At 39.0% G+C, this 15970-nt stretch overlaps 1 protein-coding gene across 1 annotated transcript; it reads left to right on the top strand.

Moving 5' to 3' along the window:
• The first annotated feature begins 2230 nt into the window (after nt 1–2230).
• tmed2 (transmembrane p24 trafficking protein 2) lies at nt 2231–15830 on the top strand. The gene is made up of 4 exons (XM_057819799.1): nt 2231–2570; nt 6412–6604; nt 10373–10480; nt 14770–15830. The coding sequence occupies exons 1-4, from the start codon at nt 2391–2393 to the stop codon at nt 14892–14894; spliced, it is 606 nt and encodes a 201-aa protein (XP_057675782.1). The 5' UTR covers nt 2231–2390; the 3' UTR covers nt 14895–15830.
• The last annotated feature ends 140 nt before the right edge of the window (nt 15831–15970 follow it).

The following is a 15970-nucleotide window of genomic DNA, read 5'->3' on the forward strand; positions in this document are numbered from 1 at the left end:
GAAATAATTAGCACTGAACATGAATCTTGATTGTTGTTTACATCTGTAACGATGCAATGTGTGCTAGGAGGCATGTTTGACAACAACAGTGTTGACAGCAGTGAGCAGCAGAGGTTGACTGTCTCCCCCAAGGGAGAAGTGTTGGCTAATTGAAGCTTCTTGAAGCAATGAAGTTTTGCAGCCAATTGGTTCAAAGCTTCATGGTGGTTCATTTGGTCTTATGACAGTCGCATGATATCGCTATTAAATAAAGTGTTACCGGTTAATATAATTTAGTGTAAATACCCCAAAATACAGTGAGGACAGTTGCGGCTTATTGTCCAGTGCGGCTTATCTCTGAACAAATGTTGTTTTCGTGTCAAATTTGGTGGTTGGCGGCTGATAGTCAAGTGTGCCTTATAGTGCAAAAATTACGGTAATTTAAAATTTCAGGGGCGCAAGCAGATGATTCATTGGCGCACACTGTAAAGTTTTGCTATAATTTTCATTGTTTATCCGATCAATACTTTCATGATAAATGCATAAAATTACAGACTTATGAATATATATTTTATTCTCTATCAGTTTTGACACCAACCTGTACAGGTAGTCCCCGGGTTAATAACGAGTTCTGTTTCTACGGTGGCGACTTAACCCGAATTTCCACGGAAATTGGAATTAACCCTTTAAAATTTCACACTAACTATCCAAAAAGTCCAAAAGTAATGTATTTTGTTTAATGATGGAGGATACACTGCCCTCTGGTGGCAGCGTTGGGTCATGCAGGACCACTCAGACGTCTCACATGGATAAAGGATAGCTGCGCTCTGGTTTGGCCCCCATAAGGCTGTAAATTGCTTCAGCTAATATATGCTCGTGTATGCATTTGTAGTTAAGTTTAGAGCTACAATTTGTGGAGTTAGGTGCGAGCGATTTGCAATGATAATTGTAAATACGTTAGCATTCGTAGCATTTAAACTAGCGGACTTTTGTGCGGCAAAGCAAGTCTATGGGCAAATTAGGCTAATTTAATCTACTAAATTTACAAATTGATCAGACTAGATAGATGTTTGTACACCAGTCATTTTGTGTCGACTGTTTTACATATTTTTTGTAAGATTTGTCTTTAATACAGTGGGGTTTTTTTTTTACATGTTTTTTTGTAATATTTGTCTTTAATAGATTTTTTTCTTTGATTTTATGGCTTGATGTGTAATATGAAAATTCGCTACTTCAAATATTGATGCCATTCTTGAAACTTTTTGTCTTATTGTCTTGTTTTTCTTATGTAGCTATGTAAGTACATCATTTTTTTCCAAAGCAGAAGCAGATTTTTTTTGCCAATATTCTATTTTAAATAATTAGATAACCACATACTGTCATAGCGGATAACAGAAATCAGAACATTTACTTACCTGTCGGTTTTCCCGTTTTTGATGTCCTTTTTATGTTCATTTGGCACTTTGAATGGAATTAAATTTATTTTATTTCTTATTAAAATATTTCCCCTTTTTTTAAATTTAAAACATCTTTTCAATAGTGTTTGAAATAAAAATAATAATAAAAAAGACAGTTTGTTTGACTTCTTTTTATAAGAAAAAGGGGGGGGCGTTTTTAGGTCCACAATATCTGTAAAGGATTGATCGACTGATGTTTTATGATAAAAAGGTCTTAGAGTACTTCATTTTCTCTCGTTTCATAAGAATTTCCTAACCTGTTATTTGAACGGGAGACATGTACGTATCGCGTTTTGTCCTATTTGAGCCTCGCCATTTGCCGTTTAAGCCACACAGGCATCTAGAACTCGATGCGATAAATCGGAATCTGTGGTGTTCGTAACTGGCGGTCATCTTAAAGCAGTACACTTCTCAGGCGTGCTCTGTTGCAGCCACTTTAAGGTGAGTGATTTTCTCCACCAAAATTCTCTTAACTCAATGAAATCTTAAAGGATTTTAAAGATTTTTACTTTATAACAAACCAGTTTAACGCGGCTATAATTCAGACTTGATCTTGAAAAATACATATGTAATTATTTTATTGTATCCCGTTAATTTACGGAATCTCTGACATTCCTGAAAAACTAAGCTGTTTGAAATTAGGTTGAAATTTTTGAAATGTATAGTATTTTCAAAGTACACCTTCCGTTTACTATAATGTCATATTTAGCGAATGGCACTGCTACAAAATGGCAACGAGTGATAACGCCTGTCCCTGTTGCCTTACAGCGCGCATTTGCATCTAGTTCGACATACAAGTGATATCTATGGTTTAAGCCGTACGTGGCAATCCCACGGCCGACGCCACAGTTTGCTTTTACGCTCTCTGCAGTGCAGCAGAGAATTTAACGCAAAGAGGATACTTTTAAATTTGCTCCAAGTCGTCTTTCCGACCCGCTTTGGAGTCCACCAACAATGTTGACCACGTCGGAGCTTCTTGTTCTGCTATCCGTCCTGTCTGCCACTGCGTCCGGCTATTTCGTTAGCATCGACGCCCAGGCCGATGAGTGCTTCTACGAGCGCGTCAACTCCGGTACCAAAATGGGCCTTATGTTCGAGGTGGCCGAGGGAGGCTTTTTGGATATCGACGTGGAGGTAAGGCGTCCAAACCATGGGCCAAACCGACCGCAAAAGAGGCTAAAGGCCAGGCGGCGCTCTCGCTGTCAGCCGCCATCTCAAAGACTTTAGCATTAGCGTCTCATTTTTACTCGTAGCATTTAGCATTACCGGCGCCGCTAACGTCGAACTCACGTTTCGTCTTGCCGTCCGTAGTTTCCTACTCCTAAAGATTTTTTCCAATTAATTACGAATTGTCCAAACAATCTGAAAAATTGTCTATAAAGTGAACATCATGGTTATATGTACAAGGCATAACGAATCAACAGCACATTCGAAGAAAAATGGCAGCCAATGACCACTGACAGGTGCCATCATTTCTAGGTGTACACTGTATTTTTCAGCACTTGACACGGATTAAAACCAAAACCACACAGACACTAAATCGAGCCCCCGGCCCAAAATTGTTTCTCGGTTGCTTTAAAAAAAATTCAAAACTTTTCGAAACTGCAATCAAAAGTAGGGAACAGTCTAACTTGGTACACAAATATAGTTAAGATATGCTTCTTGCAGACAGCAATTGTCAAGGTTAATATTTGAAACATCAGACCCAAAATACAATCATTCGAAGTAAATAGTAGAATGAATACAGAAAATGAAATCCCCTCAATCTAAAAATAACTGGCTAACAAATAAGTATTATTATTATTTTTTTTTTAGGTATACAAGACTTTAAAAAAAAAACACACACACAAAAAACGGATCTTCTTAGTTGCAGATTTTCTTGATTTTTAATTAAAAAAGAATATTTCATTGCCATATTCTGATTTTTTTTTTTTATTAAGACTTTTAAATAAGCTATTGCAATAATACAATCAATGAATTTGAAGTTTGAATATTTTACCCAGTGTTATGGAAAAATAATCGATAATGACTTCCATATGAAGGAGACTGTACTATTTCTCTTAGGCACCGTCTAACTGTTTGCATTACTCTAGCACACTTAATATAATTAAGGAATTGTATCGTTTCTCGCATTTACTGTTTGACTGTTTGTATTACTCCTAACCAGTGTTGGGAACGGCGTTATTTTTTCAGTAACGGGGTAATCTAACTAATTATTTATTCCGCCATTACAACGCCGTTACCGACGGTCAAAAGTGGTGCGTTACTTACTTTGAATAAATCCAAGACTTGTGGTGTGTTCAGGTTCATGGCAATGTAAATAGTAAACACACATAGTCTACCTTTGCAAGAACGATGGAGATGCCGTTTCATACGGTCGTAATGTGCAGGTCCTGCACCCATCCGCAGCAAAACTGTTGGTAGCTTTGTAGCGATTTGTAATTTCGGAATCGCTGATGAGTTTAGTAACATACACCAAACAATAAATACAGCATAATGTCCATTTCGCGTAATTGTGGAAGCCCGACGACATCTTTACTCCATTTGTCTTCGGCTTGCTCGCAAGGGTCAACATTGTTCACATCCTTAAGTTTGATCACATATCTGTTCTTCGCCTTAGTAACGAGTTTGTCTCTTTATCGAGCTGGCAAGTTAAAGTTTAATGTCCCGCGAGCCAGACCTGCTTCCAATATGGCTGCGTTGTTGTCAAATCTCACCTGATCCCCCATTCTGTGATGTAAACGCTCGAGCCTAATAGCGCACGTACTTCAGAGCTGGTGTTTTCATACATAAACTGGAACAGTGCGTACGGCAAACACACACATGCAAAACAGATGCAGAGGGATATGATGGCAGAGCAATCAGAGCAAAATTTGTCCTTCACGAGGTGGAGATATAAACACTATTTCAAGATGGTTGAAATTAAAGGAAAGAACGCGCATGTAAAGTATAATTTATGTCCTGGGGCAAAGCTTTTGTCGACATCTGTGGTAAGCAATTTAAATCTGTTTATTTTTGTTGCACTTCAAGTGTAGGATAAATCTGTTGCTGGTGAGGTGCAATAAATATTACAAGGTTCTATAACACAACTACCTGTCTGTTCTTCTCTATTCAACTGACTCGAATACTGCTCAGAACATTTCAAATTCTTTGACATAAAACAACTTCTTTTTAAAATAACGGAAATGGTTACTTTCCCTGGTAACTAATTGCTTTTACTATAGAGTAATTCAGTTACTAACTCAGTTACTTTTTGGAAGAAGTAGTGATTAACTATAACTAATTTTTAAAGTAACGTGCCCATCACTGCTCCTAACACCCCCAATATAAAATAAATGGCACTTATACCATAGTTTAAGGAAAACAAGCAGAATATAGGGCATAAAAGATACACAACGCCTTCTTATCACAGAAGCCTAACGTTTGCGTCATGAGCAAAATTGACGCACCAACTCTCGCACTCACTTCTCCCGGACAGTCCAGAACAAATGGCGGGACGCTCTGTCCCAACACAAGAAGCACCAGAGAACACCCGATATCCAACTGATAACATGACTGACAAGACTTCAAGAGCCCCTTTAACACTGAGGTGGCAAAATCCACAACCCTTGTTACCCGGACAACAATAACTCCCGAATCCTCCTGTCCAATCCCCAAACAGACAATAATCTCAAACACACCTTTCTTCCTGCTCACAGCCCGCCCCACGAGAGCCTTCAAAAGACTGAATGTTTAAGCGTTGTCATTTTTTCTTGGGAAACCTTTTGTTGACTTCTGATATGTTGACCTTGGAACGAGCTTGCCTCCCCAAATTAGTGTTTCTATTTCGCCTTGCCGTTTTGGTTACTGTCGACCTGAATAAATTGTCAACTTGTTTTCGGTGAGCCTTTAAACCTTTCAAAATGGAGTCAGTACAAAGTAGGAGTGGGAACCTCTTGGTACCTCACGACACGATATGACTTGCGATACAAAGCTCACGATAGCGATGATCCGACGACACAACGATTATCGATACATTGGTCAGGAAATCATTCTAGGATATTCTACAAACAACTAATACACAGAAAAACAAGCTTCTGCTGTGAATTGGAATGAGTTTATCATTAGTAGACGTCCAGTCCATTTGAACTGGGAGGGTGGCAGCGAATGAACGTTCATTCATTCGCTGCCATCCCTCCCAGTTCAAACGGATTAAACTTCTATGGCCGTCAATGGCAGCCAACGAGTTAATTTTTGGCCGTTTAAGGTAATTTACCTGTTCATTTCCAGTTGATTCCTGTTGATTTTGGGGTATTTTATGGGTCTCTTCCTGTTTATTTTGAGTTACAGAACAGGAAATGACCTGGGAATCACCCAAATGAATAGGCAGTGACTCAAACTCAACAGAAAATGACCTGTAAATGCCCTAAAATGAACAGCAAGTGACCTGTAAATGCCCTGAAAATTGGACAGAATGAACGAACGTTCCCAGTCTAAATGGATTAGGCGTCGAGCATCGTCAATGCAGCCTTAGAGTTAACTGAGACACTATTATGGTGGAAGATTTTGGTAGCAACTTGTTGGTTCATTTTTATTTATTTTTAAACATTGACACCGCTTCAAAACGATATCTCGATTTTTGGCAGGAGCATATCGAAAACCTTTTGGGATACAATGTATCACAATATATCACCATTTCGATATTTTGTCACACCCCTAGTACAAAGGGTTAACACTAAGGTGAGCGTGCGGGGTTTGGCCTTCTGGTCGGATTTCTGGGGTCCCGCCGGCCCAGACCATTGGAGCTGCGCGAGTGCGGGTTCGGCGGTTCGGCTGGCGCCATTCTGCCGGTCTGGGTAGAAGGTCAGATTCCTTCACATATGAGCCTACGAGGCGACTAACTGCAAAATGTTGATGATCAAAATAATCTTTTGTGGCCGTCCTCCCTGAAACAACGCAGATGTTGCCGTGTTTTTAACGCCACACCTCATTTCAGATAACGGGCCCCGACGGCAAGCTGATATACAAGGGCGACCGCGAGTCGAGCGGCAAGTACTCTGTGGCGGCGCACATGGACGGCACGTACAAATTCTGCTTCAGCAACAAAATGTCCACCATGACGCCCAAGATCGTCATGTTCACCATCGACATTGGCGAGGCGCCCAAAGGCCAGGACATGGAGACGGAAGGTGACATGCCAAATTTTATCCTGCCGGCCCTCGTGCTTTCTCAAACTTTTCCTTATTGACTGTTTTTATCTATTTGTTGTTGTTGTTGTTTTTATGACGGTGTTCTGGACGCTCCCGTCCTGCCTGCAGGCGGTGGCACTTGGGATGGTAGGAGTTGAGAATGTGAACTTTTTTTGCACTCGCTAATCTGGGGATTCCCAACCGGTGTGCCGCAACGCCATGTCCAAATGCGCCAAAATCGTTGACTACTAATTAGTGCTGGGCGATATGACGATATACGGGCCATTCTACAGAATTTGTGCAAATGTCACAACAGCAACATAGATTAAGAACTATTAACAGACATTCAATATTAATAAAGATACTAATTAAGCCAAATATATACAGTAGAGCTGAAACGAATACTCGAGTAACTCGAGTTTAAAAACTGATCCGAGTAATTTTATTCACTTCGAGTAGTCGTTGATTTTGACAGCGCTAAGCATCACGTTTTGCTCAGACTACTTTTAATGCGGGACAACGCGCTGATGTCACCTGCGTAGAGAAAGAAGCAAAAAAAATATACTTACTTCAGCCGACGGCCGCCACAAACGACGCCGATGTTGCTAAATACTAGCCCGCACGATGCTACGTTGGTAGCAGGTAGCGTCTGATGCGTCTCATAGAGATCACATGCATGTTGAACTACATGCGAAATGACAGAGTCAGCGGCGTTAGTAAACAACCGCCAGCTTAAAGCAGTAGAGCGCTAAGCGCTAATAAAGAGCGCTAATAAATAAGATTAACGTTACTGTCGCTACTAGCTCACGTAACGTTAGCCCTGCGGAGGGCTAAGTTTCTATTAATTATGACCACTGTCGATGCGTGGCTAACGTGTCTTACATACAGGCTTTAACATAATATAGCATTGTGGAGTGATGAGGGTGTAAAATAAAAACTTAATAATGCTGATTATCAATTTTAGCTTAGTAGTCATTGCTGGATAAAACACCAAGTAGTACTGGTCCCTAATGTACTCCAATACAGCCTGTGTCATACATTTATTTTGAACACTGCAAAAACTCAAAAGTCCCATCAGGACTTACAGTTTAGACTAACTTAAAACTTAACTAGAACTTAAAAATGGCTTGACACAAAGAGAAATTCAATTGAAACACGTGGGGAAAAAATCCTAACTTTTAAGTGATGTGTGTTATCAAGCGTAACGGCATTTTTAGGTAAGAATATATATTTTTAATAAGATCTAAAAGTTTTTTGAGTGAAACTTTGAATTAGTCTTTTTTTTTTTTTTAATTCTAGTTACATCTGAGATGCAATTGTTGGCTGTTTTTAACAATATACATCGAAAATAAAGACATTGATTGACTGAAAATGGTTCAAGATTAGATGAAATGTCTTTTCTCATGTATATTTATAATTGCTCTTCACCTAAAAATATGTTTTATCCGATTAATCGATAGAATTTTCAGTCGATTACTCGATTACTAAAATATTCGATAGCTGCAGCCCTAATATACAGAATTTATGATTATATACAATTTTTTAAAAAAAGTAATGCTTCATTTTTTTCAAATTATTTACTTTTAATTGTTTGTTTATATAGACCCCTTGACTGTTGGTAAAGGTAAGATCAGGCTCAGACAGCATGACAGTCCACTTGTAAGTGTACAGATTCGCTGCGGCCAAGTATAAAAGATTGAGAATTACAACCCAAAAAAACAAATCAGAAGGAAATGGTCTTAGCAATCCATATAACTCGCAGTTCCATGGTCCATCGTTGTTCCTGAATAGGGGTGTGACAAAATATCGAAATAGTGATATATCGTGAGAGGTTATCGATATGCACCTGCCAGGAATCGAGATATAGTTTTAAAAATGTGTCAATGTCTAAAAGAAAAAAAGAAAAAGGAACGAACAAGTTGCCACCAAAATCTTCCACCATAATAGTGTCTCAGTTAACTCTAAGGCTGCATTGACGGTGCACGACGCCGAATCCATTTAGACTGGGAAAGTTTGTTCATCACTTCCTTTGAGTTTGAGTCACTGCCTATTCATTTGGGTGTTTCCCAGGTCTCTTCCTGTTCTGTAACTCAAAATAAACAGGAAGTGACCCATAAAATACCCCAAAATCAACAGGAAGTAACTGAAAATAAACAGGAAAATGACCTTAAATAGCACAAAATTACCTCATTGCCTGGCATGGGCTGCCACTGACAGCCATAGACGTTGCCATCCCTCCCACTTCAATTGGATTGGACGTCTACTATTGATAAACTCATTCCAATTCATAGCAGAAGATTGTTTTTTGTAGAATATCCTAGAATGATTTCCTGACCAATGTATCGATAATCATTGTATCGCCATATCGTCAGATCATCGTTATCGTGGGCTTTGTATCGCAAATCATATCGTATCGTGAGGTACCAAGAGGTTACCACTCCTATTCCTGAAAAGGCCTGTTTCCTCTTGGGATTGAGAAATTTTTTGAAAACCTTTCAGTAGGGCTGCAGCTATTGATTGTTTTAATGGTCGATTAATCTGTCAAATAGTTCGTTCGAGTAATCGGATTAGGAACATTTAGTACGTTGCAAAATGAATTTTAGGAAATGTAAAACAAAGGCTTGCTAAGATTGCACGTTCAAAAGAGCATTAATGCCATTACAAAATAAAATTCCCGAATGTTTCTTCAAGCTATGCAGAATTGGTTTTATTTCAAAATAAATTAAAATACTGGCGTTTAGCCACAAACAGTATAAAAAATAAATGAGAATCTAAATACGACAATTGGCTAACTTGCACAGCAAAAGTCCGCTAGCTTAAATGCTATAATATGCCAATTTTTTTACAATGCTTTTAACAAATGGTTCAAACACATATTCCCACAAAAAAAAACGGCTAAATATACCTATAGCTGAATTACGAATGCATAAAAAATCATATTAGCTTAAATTTTAAAAATGCCTTATGTTGGACCTAACAGGGAGCAGCTGGATTCAGCCATATCAAATGAGTTATGTCATATTGTTGCCATTTGAGGGCAGTGTATCCAACCAACCATTGCAACGCTACTCTCAACGAATACCCGAAGCAGCGAAATTTTATTTGGAGCTTTTTTTCTAATCGAATTACTTTTGTTAATCAATTAATCGTTGCTGCACTAGCATGGACAATAAAATTAAGTTTATTCCAGTTTATAAATGTATATTTTTTTATCTTTTAGTTTTTGAAGTATAATTCGTATTTTGAATATAAATTATTATTATCAACTAAAACGAAAGCTGGCTGATAATGTGCCTCAGTGGCGGCCATGTTGGTAGTGGCAGTGTTCCCATCAATGCAATGTGTGGACAATAAAGTCTTATTTCTCAGATTTTTTCCAAATTTTGTTTTTTGTCAAGGTATGCCAAATATCTGCAATTAGGTTTTTGGCTGCCATTGACGGCGATAGACGTCCAGTCCATTTTGACTGGTAGCCAAAGAGGTAAATTGATGCTAGTTCCTCATTTTTGTGACTCATTTCTTTAGTGCCTCATCATCCCCGCTATTCTCTGTTAAATCAGTGCTTTAGTGCCGCAAAGGTTGGGAAACGCAGTTTAACCAAAGTTGTTGTGCGTAGTTGGACGCCACTAATAGCGCACGCTGGCCTGTGTGAGGAACTGGAGTGGTCACATTGTGAAGAAGAAAAAAAACACCGCTAGAATTTCTCCCGACCCATTCGGGAAGCTTTAAGTCATTCTTTGATATATTTCTTTTGTTTGTTTATGACAGCTCATCAAAACAAGCTGGAGGAGATGATCAACGAGCTGGCCGTGGCCATGACGGCCGTCAAGCACGAGCAGGAGTACATGGAGGTCCGGGAGAGGATACACAGAGCCAGTGAGTGCAGATAAATCCAGCGCCATTGACTATGTTAGGTGTCCAATTGTGTGGCTTTTTAAAAAGTAAATTAAAACTATTTAAATGAGTTTGTCACGATTAGACGTTGAAGTGGGAGTTTGGTCCGACTTACACGATTCCGACTTTACAACGGCGAGTTTCGTCCGCCATTTTGTTTCTTTTTTTTTTTTTTTTTTTTTTTTTAAGTCGCGTAAACGGTACCTTGTTCCCGCTGGTGTTCTTCATGTCATGAACCCCTCGTCCCCCACCACAGTCCTCCAGTTCCCCCCGGGCAGGAGATCTGCCGTCAGGCCCCGTTTACTTGTTCACATGCTGATGCTGACATTTCTACCCCGGCACCTCCTACCCTTGTCCAATGCAGATTCTTGACCCTTGACAAGGTGATAACTGGAACTTTGGTTTGGTGCTGTTCCAGTGTGATTTACAAAGATGACCGCTTGAAGAAACCAAACATTTCCCCAGTCCTTGATGTTATAGGGCTGCATGTCAGGCAAAGGCACTGGGGAGATGGCTGTGGTTAAATCTTCAATAAATGAAATTTTAGACAGCTTTCTTATCCCTTCAGTTGAAAATATGTTTGTCATTTTCCAAGATGACAATGCATCATGCCACAGAGCTAAAACTGTTAAAGCATTCCTTGGAGAAAGACTAATCCAGCCAATGTCATGGCCTGCAAATAGCCCAGATCTCAACCCTATTGAGAACCTGTGGTGGAAATGGGGAAAAAAAAAATTGTCCCCAGCAAGGCTCCGACCTGCAAGGATGATCTGGCAACTGCAGTCAAAGAGCTGTGTGAAGGATGAATAGTAATAAGGTAATGAATCCAGTTGTGGCTAAACATTAGCATATGACAGTTAGCAACAGTGTGGCTAAGTGTAGCTAAACCCCCACCCAACCTGAACTTGAGTTTGGTTGGGGGTCAGAGTCACGCCAGTGAGTGAAAGCCAGGACAATGTTTATTCTTGAATATCATTTTATTCCTGGTTGCCCCCCTTCCCCCCTTTCAAATTTTTTGGTTTGTCGCTCTGCCACCTTAGCAGAATTTGCGCGAAAGCGTTCGCATCGACTTCCGTCATTATAATGAAAATGGGAAGTGACGTATGCCATAAAGCAGTTAGCACATTTGTAGTTTTTTTGTGGGGCACGGTTCCTGCCACCCTTCTCAAAATTAGTGCCGGTGAAAGCGAAAGACCCCCCTCAAGATATAAAAGAGGTGTCATTCAACTAGTTGTCAGATTTTCCTCAGAATGGAATGATTCCATATATAAATCCCTGCACTTGCTCTATAAAAGTAACATTTACTGACCACCACAATGTTTTTTATTCATTTTTTTGTGTGTTTCTCGATGCTAAAGAGTTGCACTTTTGAACTACGGTAATTCATTATTTTTTCAAGCTTTTTATCTGAGTTTGTTCTACATGATACAATGCCTGAGTGAATGCTCATCCGAGACTGGAGATTCCAAACTTTTTGCTAGGGGGTTGTAGATTTCAATTGGCGCTCCCAAAGTTATGTGGAATATATTTGTAGCGGATACGTAGAACAATCAATCCGGCGTGCCTGGTTGCGCAAGGTCTAGGTCAACACAAAACTAAAAGTTTAAAATGATGAGATTATAGTCATTATTATTTTTGTTATGTGAAATGGAAAAATGTTCAGGCTATGTGGGCAAAACTGCATTTGGTGACGGACGTAGCGCAGCAAAACGCGGCCGGTCTGAACGCAGCATAACAATTGATTATCAGAATGGTCGATTCATGGTGGCAGGCCAATGTTAGAAAAGAGTAAGTCTTTTAGTTAGGATTAGGGGTGCACGATATCCATTTTTTAAAAACCGATATCGATAATTTCCTGCTCCTCAAAGCCGATACCAATAACCGATAATAAATATATAATTTTTGAATGCATATTCACTAGAGCTGGGAATCTTTGGGCACCTAACGATTCGATTACGATTACGATTCAGAGGCTCCGATTCGATTATAAAACGATTATTGATGCACCCCCCCTCCTTTTTTATTTTTTATTTTTTTTTAAAATCTTTTGTACATTAGTTCCAAAATTGTTCAAAAATACTCTCAGGCTAAACCAAACTACTATTTCAGTATCAAGTTAACATATAGCAGTGAACAAATATACAAAAACAACAGTAAATAAAAAAACTCCAGTCCCCATTCTGTATCAGCAGCTTTAAACTACATGCGCTTAATTTAATGTTGTGAATCAACCGTTAAAGTTGTTAAAATTGCTCCCGTTATTCCATAATTTCCCTTTTGTCTACTTTCGACATGTGAAAGTTTTAAAACTATTTTAAAGATAGATTCAAGTCAATATTTTACCGATTTAGGAGTATTTTAGATAAAAAGTTAATTAGGTTTGCTTGGAAGGTTCGCTACAACAGCCTTGCAGGGAAGTGTACTGCTTTAAGATGGCGGCCGTTTACTAACGCCCGCATCTAGCTTTTTGTAGATGTGCTGCCAACGCTACCAAATCTCTAATGCATCTAGTCCTATATAAATGATATCTACCGTAACATTATGTGGATGACGTACTTTGTAGCAGCTTTTCGGCAGCAGTCAGGTATGTTGTTGTGTGTTTTTTATCTCGTGGCATGAGTTGAGCTAGAGCTGTGAGTTGAGCATTGGCATTACCCGAGGGGCTGGGTAATGAGAAGCATGATGTTTAGCTACTCTCGCTCCGTTCCCTATTGACCGCGCGGCGCGCTGAGTGTGTTGTACTTCCGCTTTACTTGGCATATTTCAATCATCGGAATTTGGATGTTTGTGAATTTTTCTCGAATCTTCCACGGCCGAATCGCGAATAATCTACGAATCGGAAATTTTGCACACCTCTAATATTCACCCAAGTTTTAGAACACCTGGAGGTTAAAAAAATAAAAAACTAGTGGTGGATTCAACATAGATTTTTAAATGCCTTTGACCTCACCAGATTTTTCATAATGACATGAACATTATTATGAACAAAACAAAGACAAGAATAGTCTTGCCTTCAAATAAAGTGCCAATATTTATTTTTTTCAAATAAATATAAGGTGATTCAATCACAATCAATTAGTCAATATAATTGAAGATGTGTTTCCTGAATAATGAGCACTAAACTAAAACATAAACCCAACAGGTATTGTGATTTGTCATCAAATAAAAATATTTGGTGGTACAGGAGTGGAGACTGTTGTGGTTTTGGTCCATGGAACAACTTTGTTAACCTGGGAGACAGGTTAGGACAGCAAGCCTATCAAGTACTTACTAATTTATAACACTGTAAAATGCAAACATCATATAGTAAGGTTCATCACTCATAACAAAAATATGGTAGAGCAAAAAGGATTAATGGCTTTCCTTATAATAATCAATATCAATCTTTAAAACACCATTGACACGATTGTCATCTTTTCAGTGGCTTATTAAGATGTGTTTCTCGCTAGCCGTGCGGCACACTTGAGCGTGACGTCACAGAAAGGGAGCGCTTGATTTACAAACGCACACATCCCAATCCACCGACACCGTGCCAAAAATATTACAGTACATGTACTGCCCAAAACGGTGCGTTTCACTTCTGCACTGCCCGACAGCCTTCTAAAAATGAATGCACTTCCATACACCAAAAGGCTTGGTCTTTTCTTGCTTTTTTGGGAAGACACTTTGTCTTAATATTGTGAAAGTACAACAGAAAAATGGACATATTCAATACGCAATATACAACAAACTGCACAATACATTTATATACACAACTATTATATGTAAAGCATAGCACACTAGCTTGAGCTACTAGCCTTAAGAATTGGCTGGCTTCTATAACACAACGTATGAAGTTCTGTACATATGACCCTTCACCACAGAAGTAAACATATATTGCACATCCATATGTTATAGTAAACATAAAATACTCACAGACATATATTTCTGAGGTGGAAAGCATTCACAATTGTCAATACTACCGCTAGACACCGCACTGTGTAAGTGAATGAGCTTGTGAGCAAAACAAAAAATAGATGCAGCGAATTATTCTGACCGGCAGGTGGCAGCATTGCCCCGCAAATGGTCAACTGATTTCCCATACTGGTGTGTAGCGCAGCACAGTACATACAGTGTTATCGGTCCTATTAATAATGTTATTGGATTTATTGGGATGACGTCATAATTCCTATTATCGGACCGATAATTATCGTGCACCAGTAGTTAGGATTGGACTGCTCTTGCCGTCAAAGACTTAATGACTTTTTTTTTTTTTTTTTTTTTGTGTCCAGTTAACGACAACACAAACAGCCGGGTGGTGCTGTGGTCCTTTTTTGAGGCTCTCGTCTTGGTGGCCATGACGCTGGGACAGATTTACTACCTGAAGCGGTTTTTCGAAGTGCGGCGGGTGGTGTAACGACGACGGCGACCGTTCTTTACACTCGGCAAAATGGACTGGCAGTTTTCACCACTTTCTCATTTCTTGAAGTTGTTCGCCACGGCTGCAAAATGATGGAAGACAAATATTTGTTTTGTTTGGGTTTTTTGACTTTAACCCCTTGATACCTGGATTTACATTTGAACAAATATATACCAATATATATCAAAAAGCATTGGGGGAATACATGAAAATAATTAGTGAAAAAAATTATATTTAAAAAAAGTCAATTGAAAAATTGATAATCCCAAAATAATCCAAGATTTAAAAAATTACTTTCCAATTTATTTTTAGCTGTATTTTTTGTTGTTGTTGTTGTTCTATACATTTTTAAAATATTTTTTTGCACTTGATTTATATTGGTTAAATGTAAATTCAGGTAGCAGGTTGTTAAAAAAATCAGGTTGTATTAATTTGCCAGTTCTGTTTTGATACAAGTGAGCATTTTAAATCCGAATGAAGGTGTTGGTCATTTTTTTGGGTCACTTTTAAGGGGATTGTAAAAGGTCAAAGGGTTCCATATGAGTTTTTTTTTCTTGCAATTTAAATTGTTGAATCTGAGGGGGGTGTACTGATCTACTGCTGTGTGCTTTTTGTGGCTGCTTATTTTTTTTTGTGGGGGGTGGTCAAAGGATGCCATTGTAGTTATTTTGGAAGACTTTCAATGAGACGCCACGTTTGGATTGCTCCTTTTTGTTTCTCTTGATTCTGCAAGTTTTCAGTCTCAGTTTAAACTGCTGCGTCTGTCGTACCGCGTCTCAACTGAAAGCTCCCCAGGTTTTTGTACCCCTCCTTCAATAAAAACCTTTTGGTGTTTGTTTTTCAGACTCCCACACTGATGCGTCCAACTGTAAAAAAAGAATGGTTGTTTAAAATAAGCTCCAGGTTTCATAATAAAGAAGTTCTATACAATGACTATGTTTAACTCAGTCTACCCCTGATAGTTTTAGTTTGTAAGAGACTCTATCATTGGCAATGACACTGACACGCATAAGCGGAGTTTAAGGGGGGGCCACGGGAGCCAGGCCCCCTCGGTGGCAGAAAAGTGTCATTGC

The sequence above is a fragment of the Corythoichthys intestinalis genome, chromosome 17 (genome assembly GCF_030265065.1).
Source record: "Corythoichthys intestinalis isolate RoL2023-P3 chromosome 17, ASM3026506v1, whole genome shotgun sequence".
Classification (NCBI taxonomy): Eukaryota; Metazoa; Chordata; class Actinopteri; order Syngnathiformes; family Syngnathidae; genus Corythoichthys; species Corythoichthys intestinalis.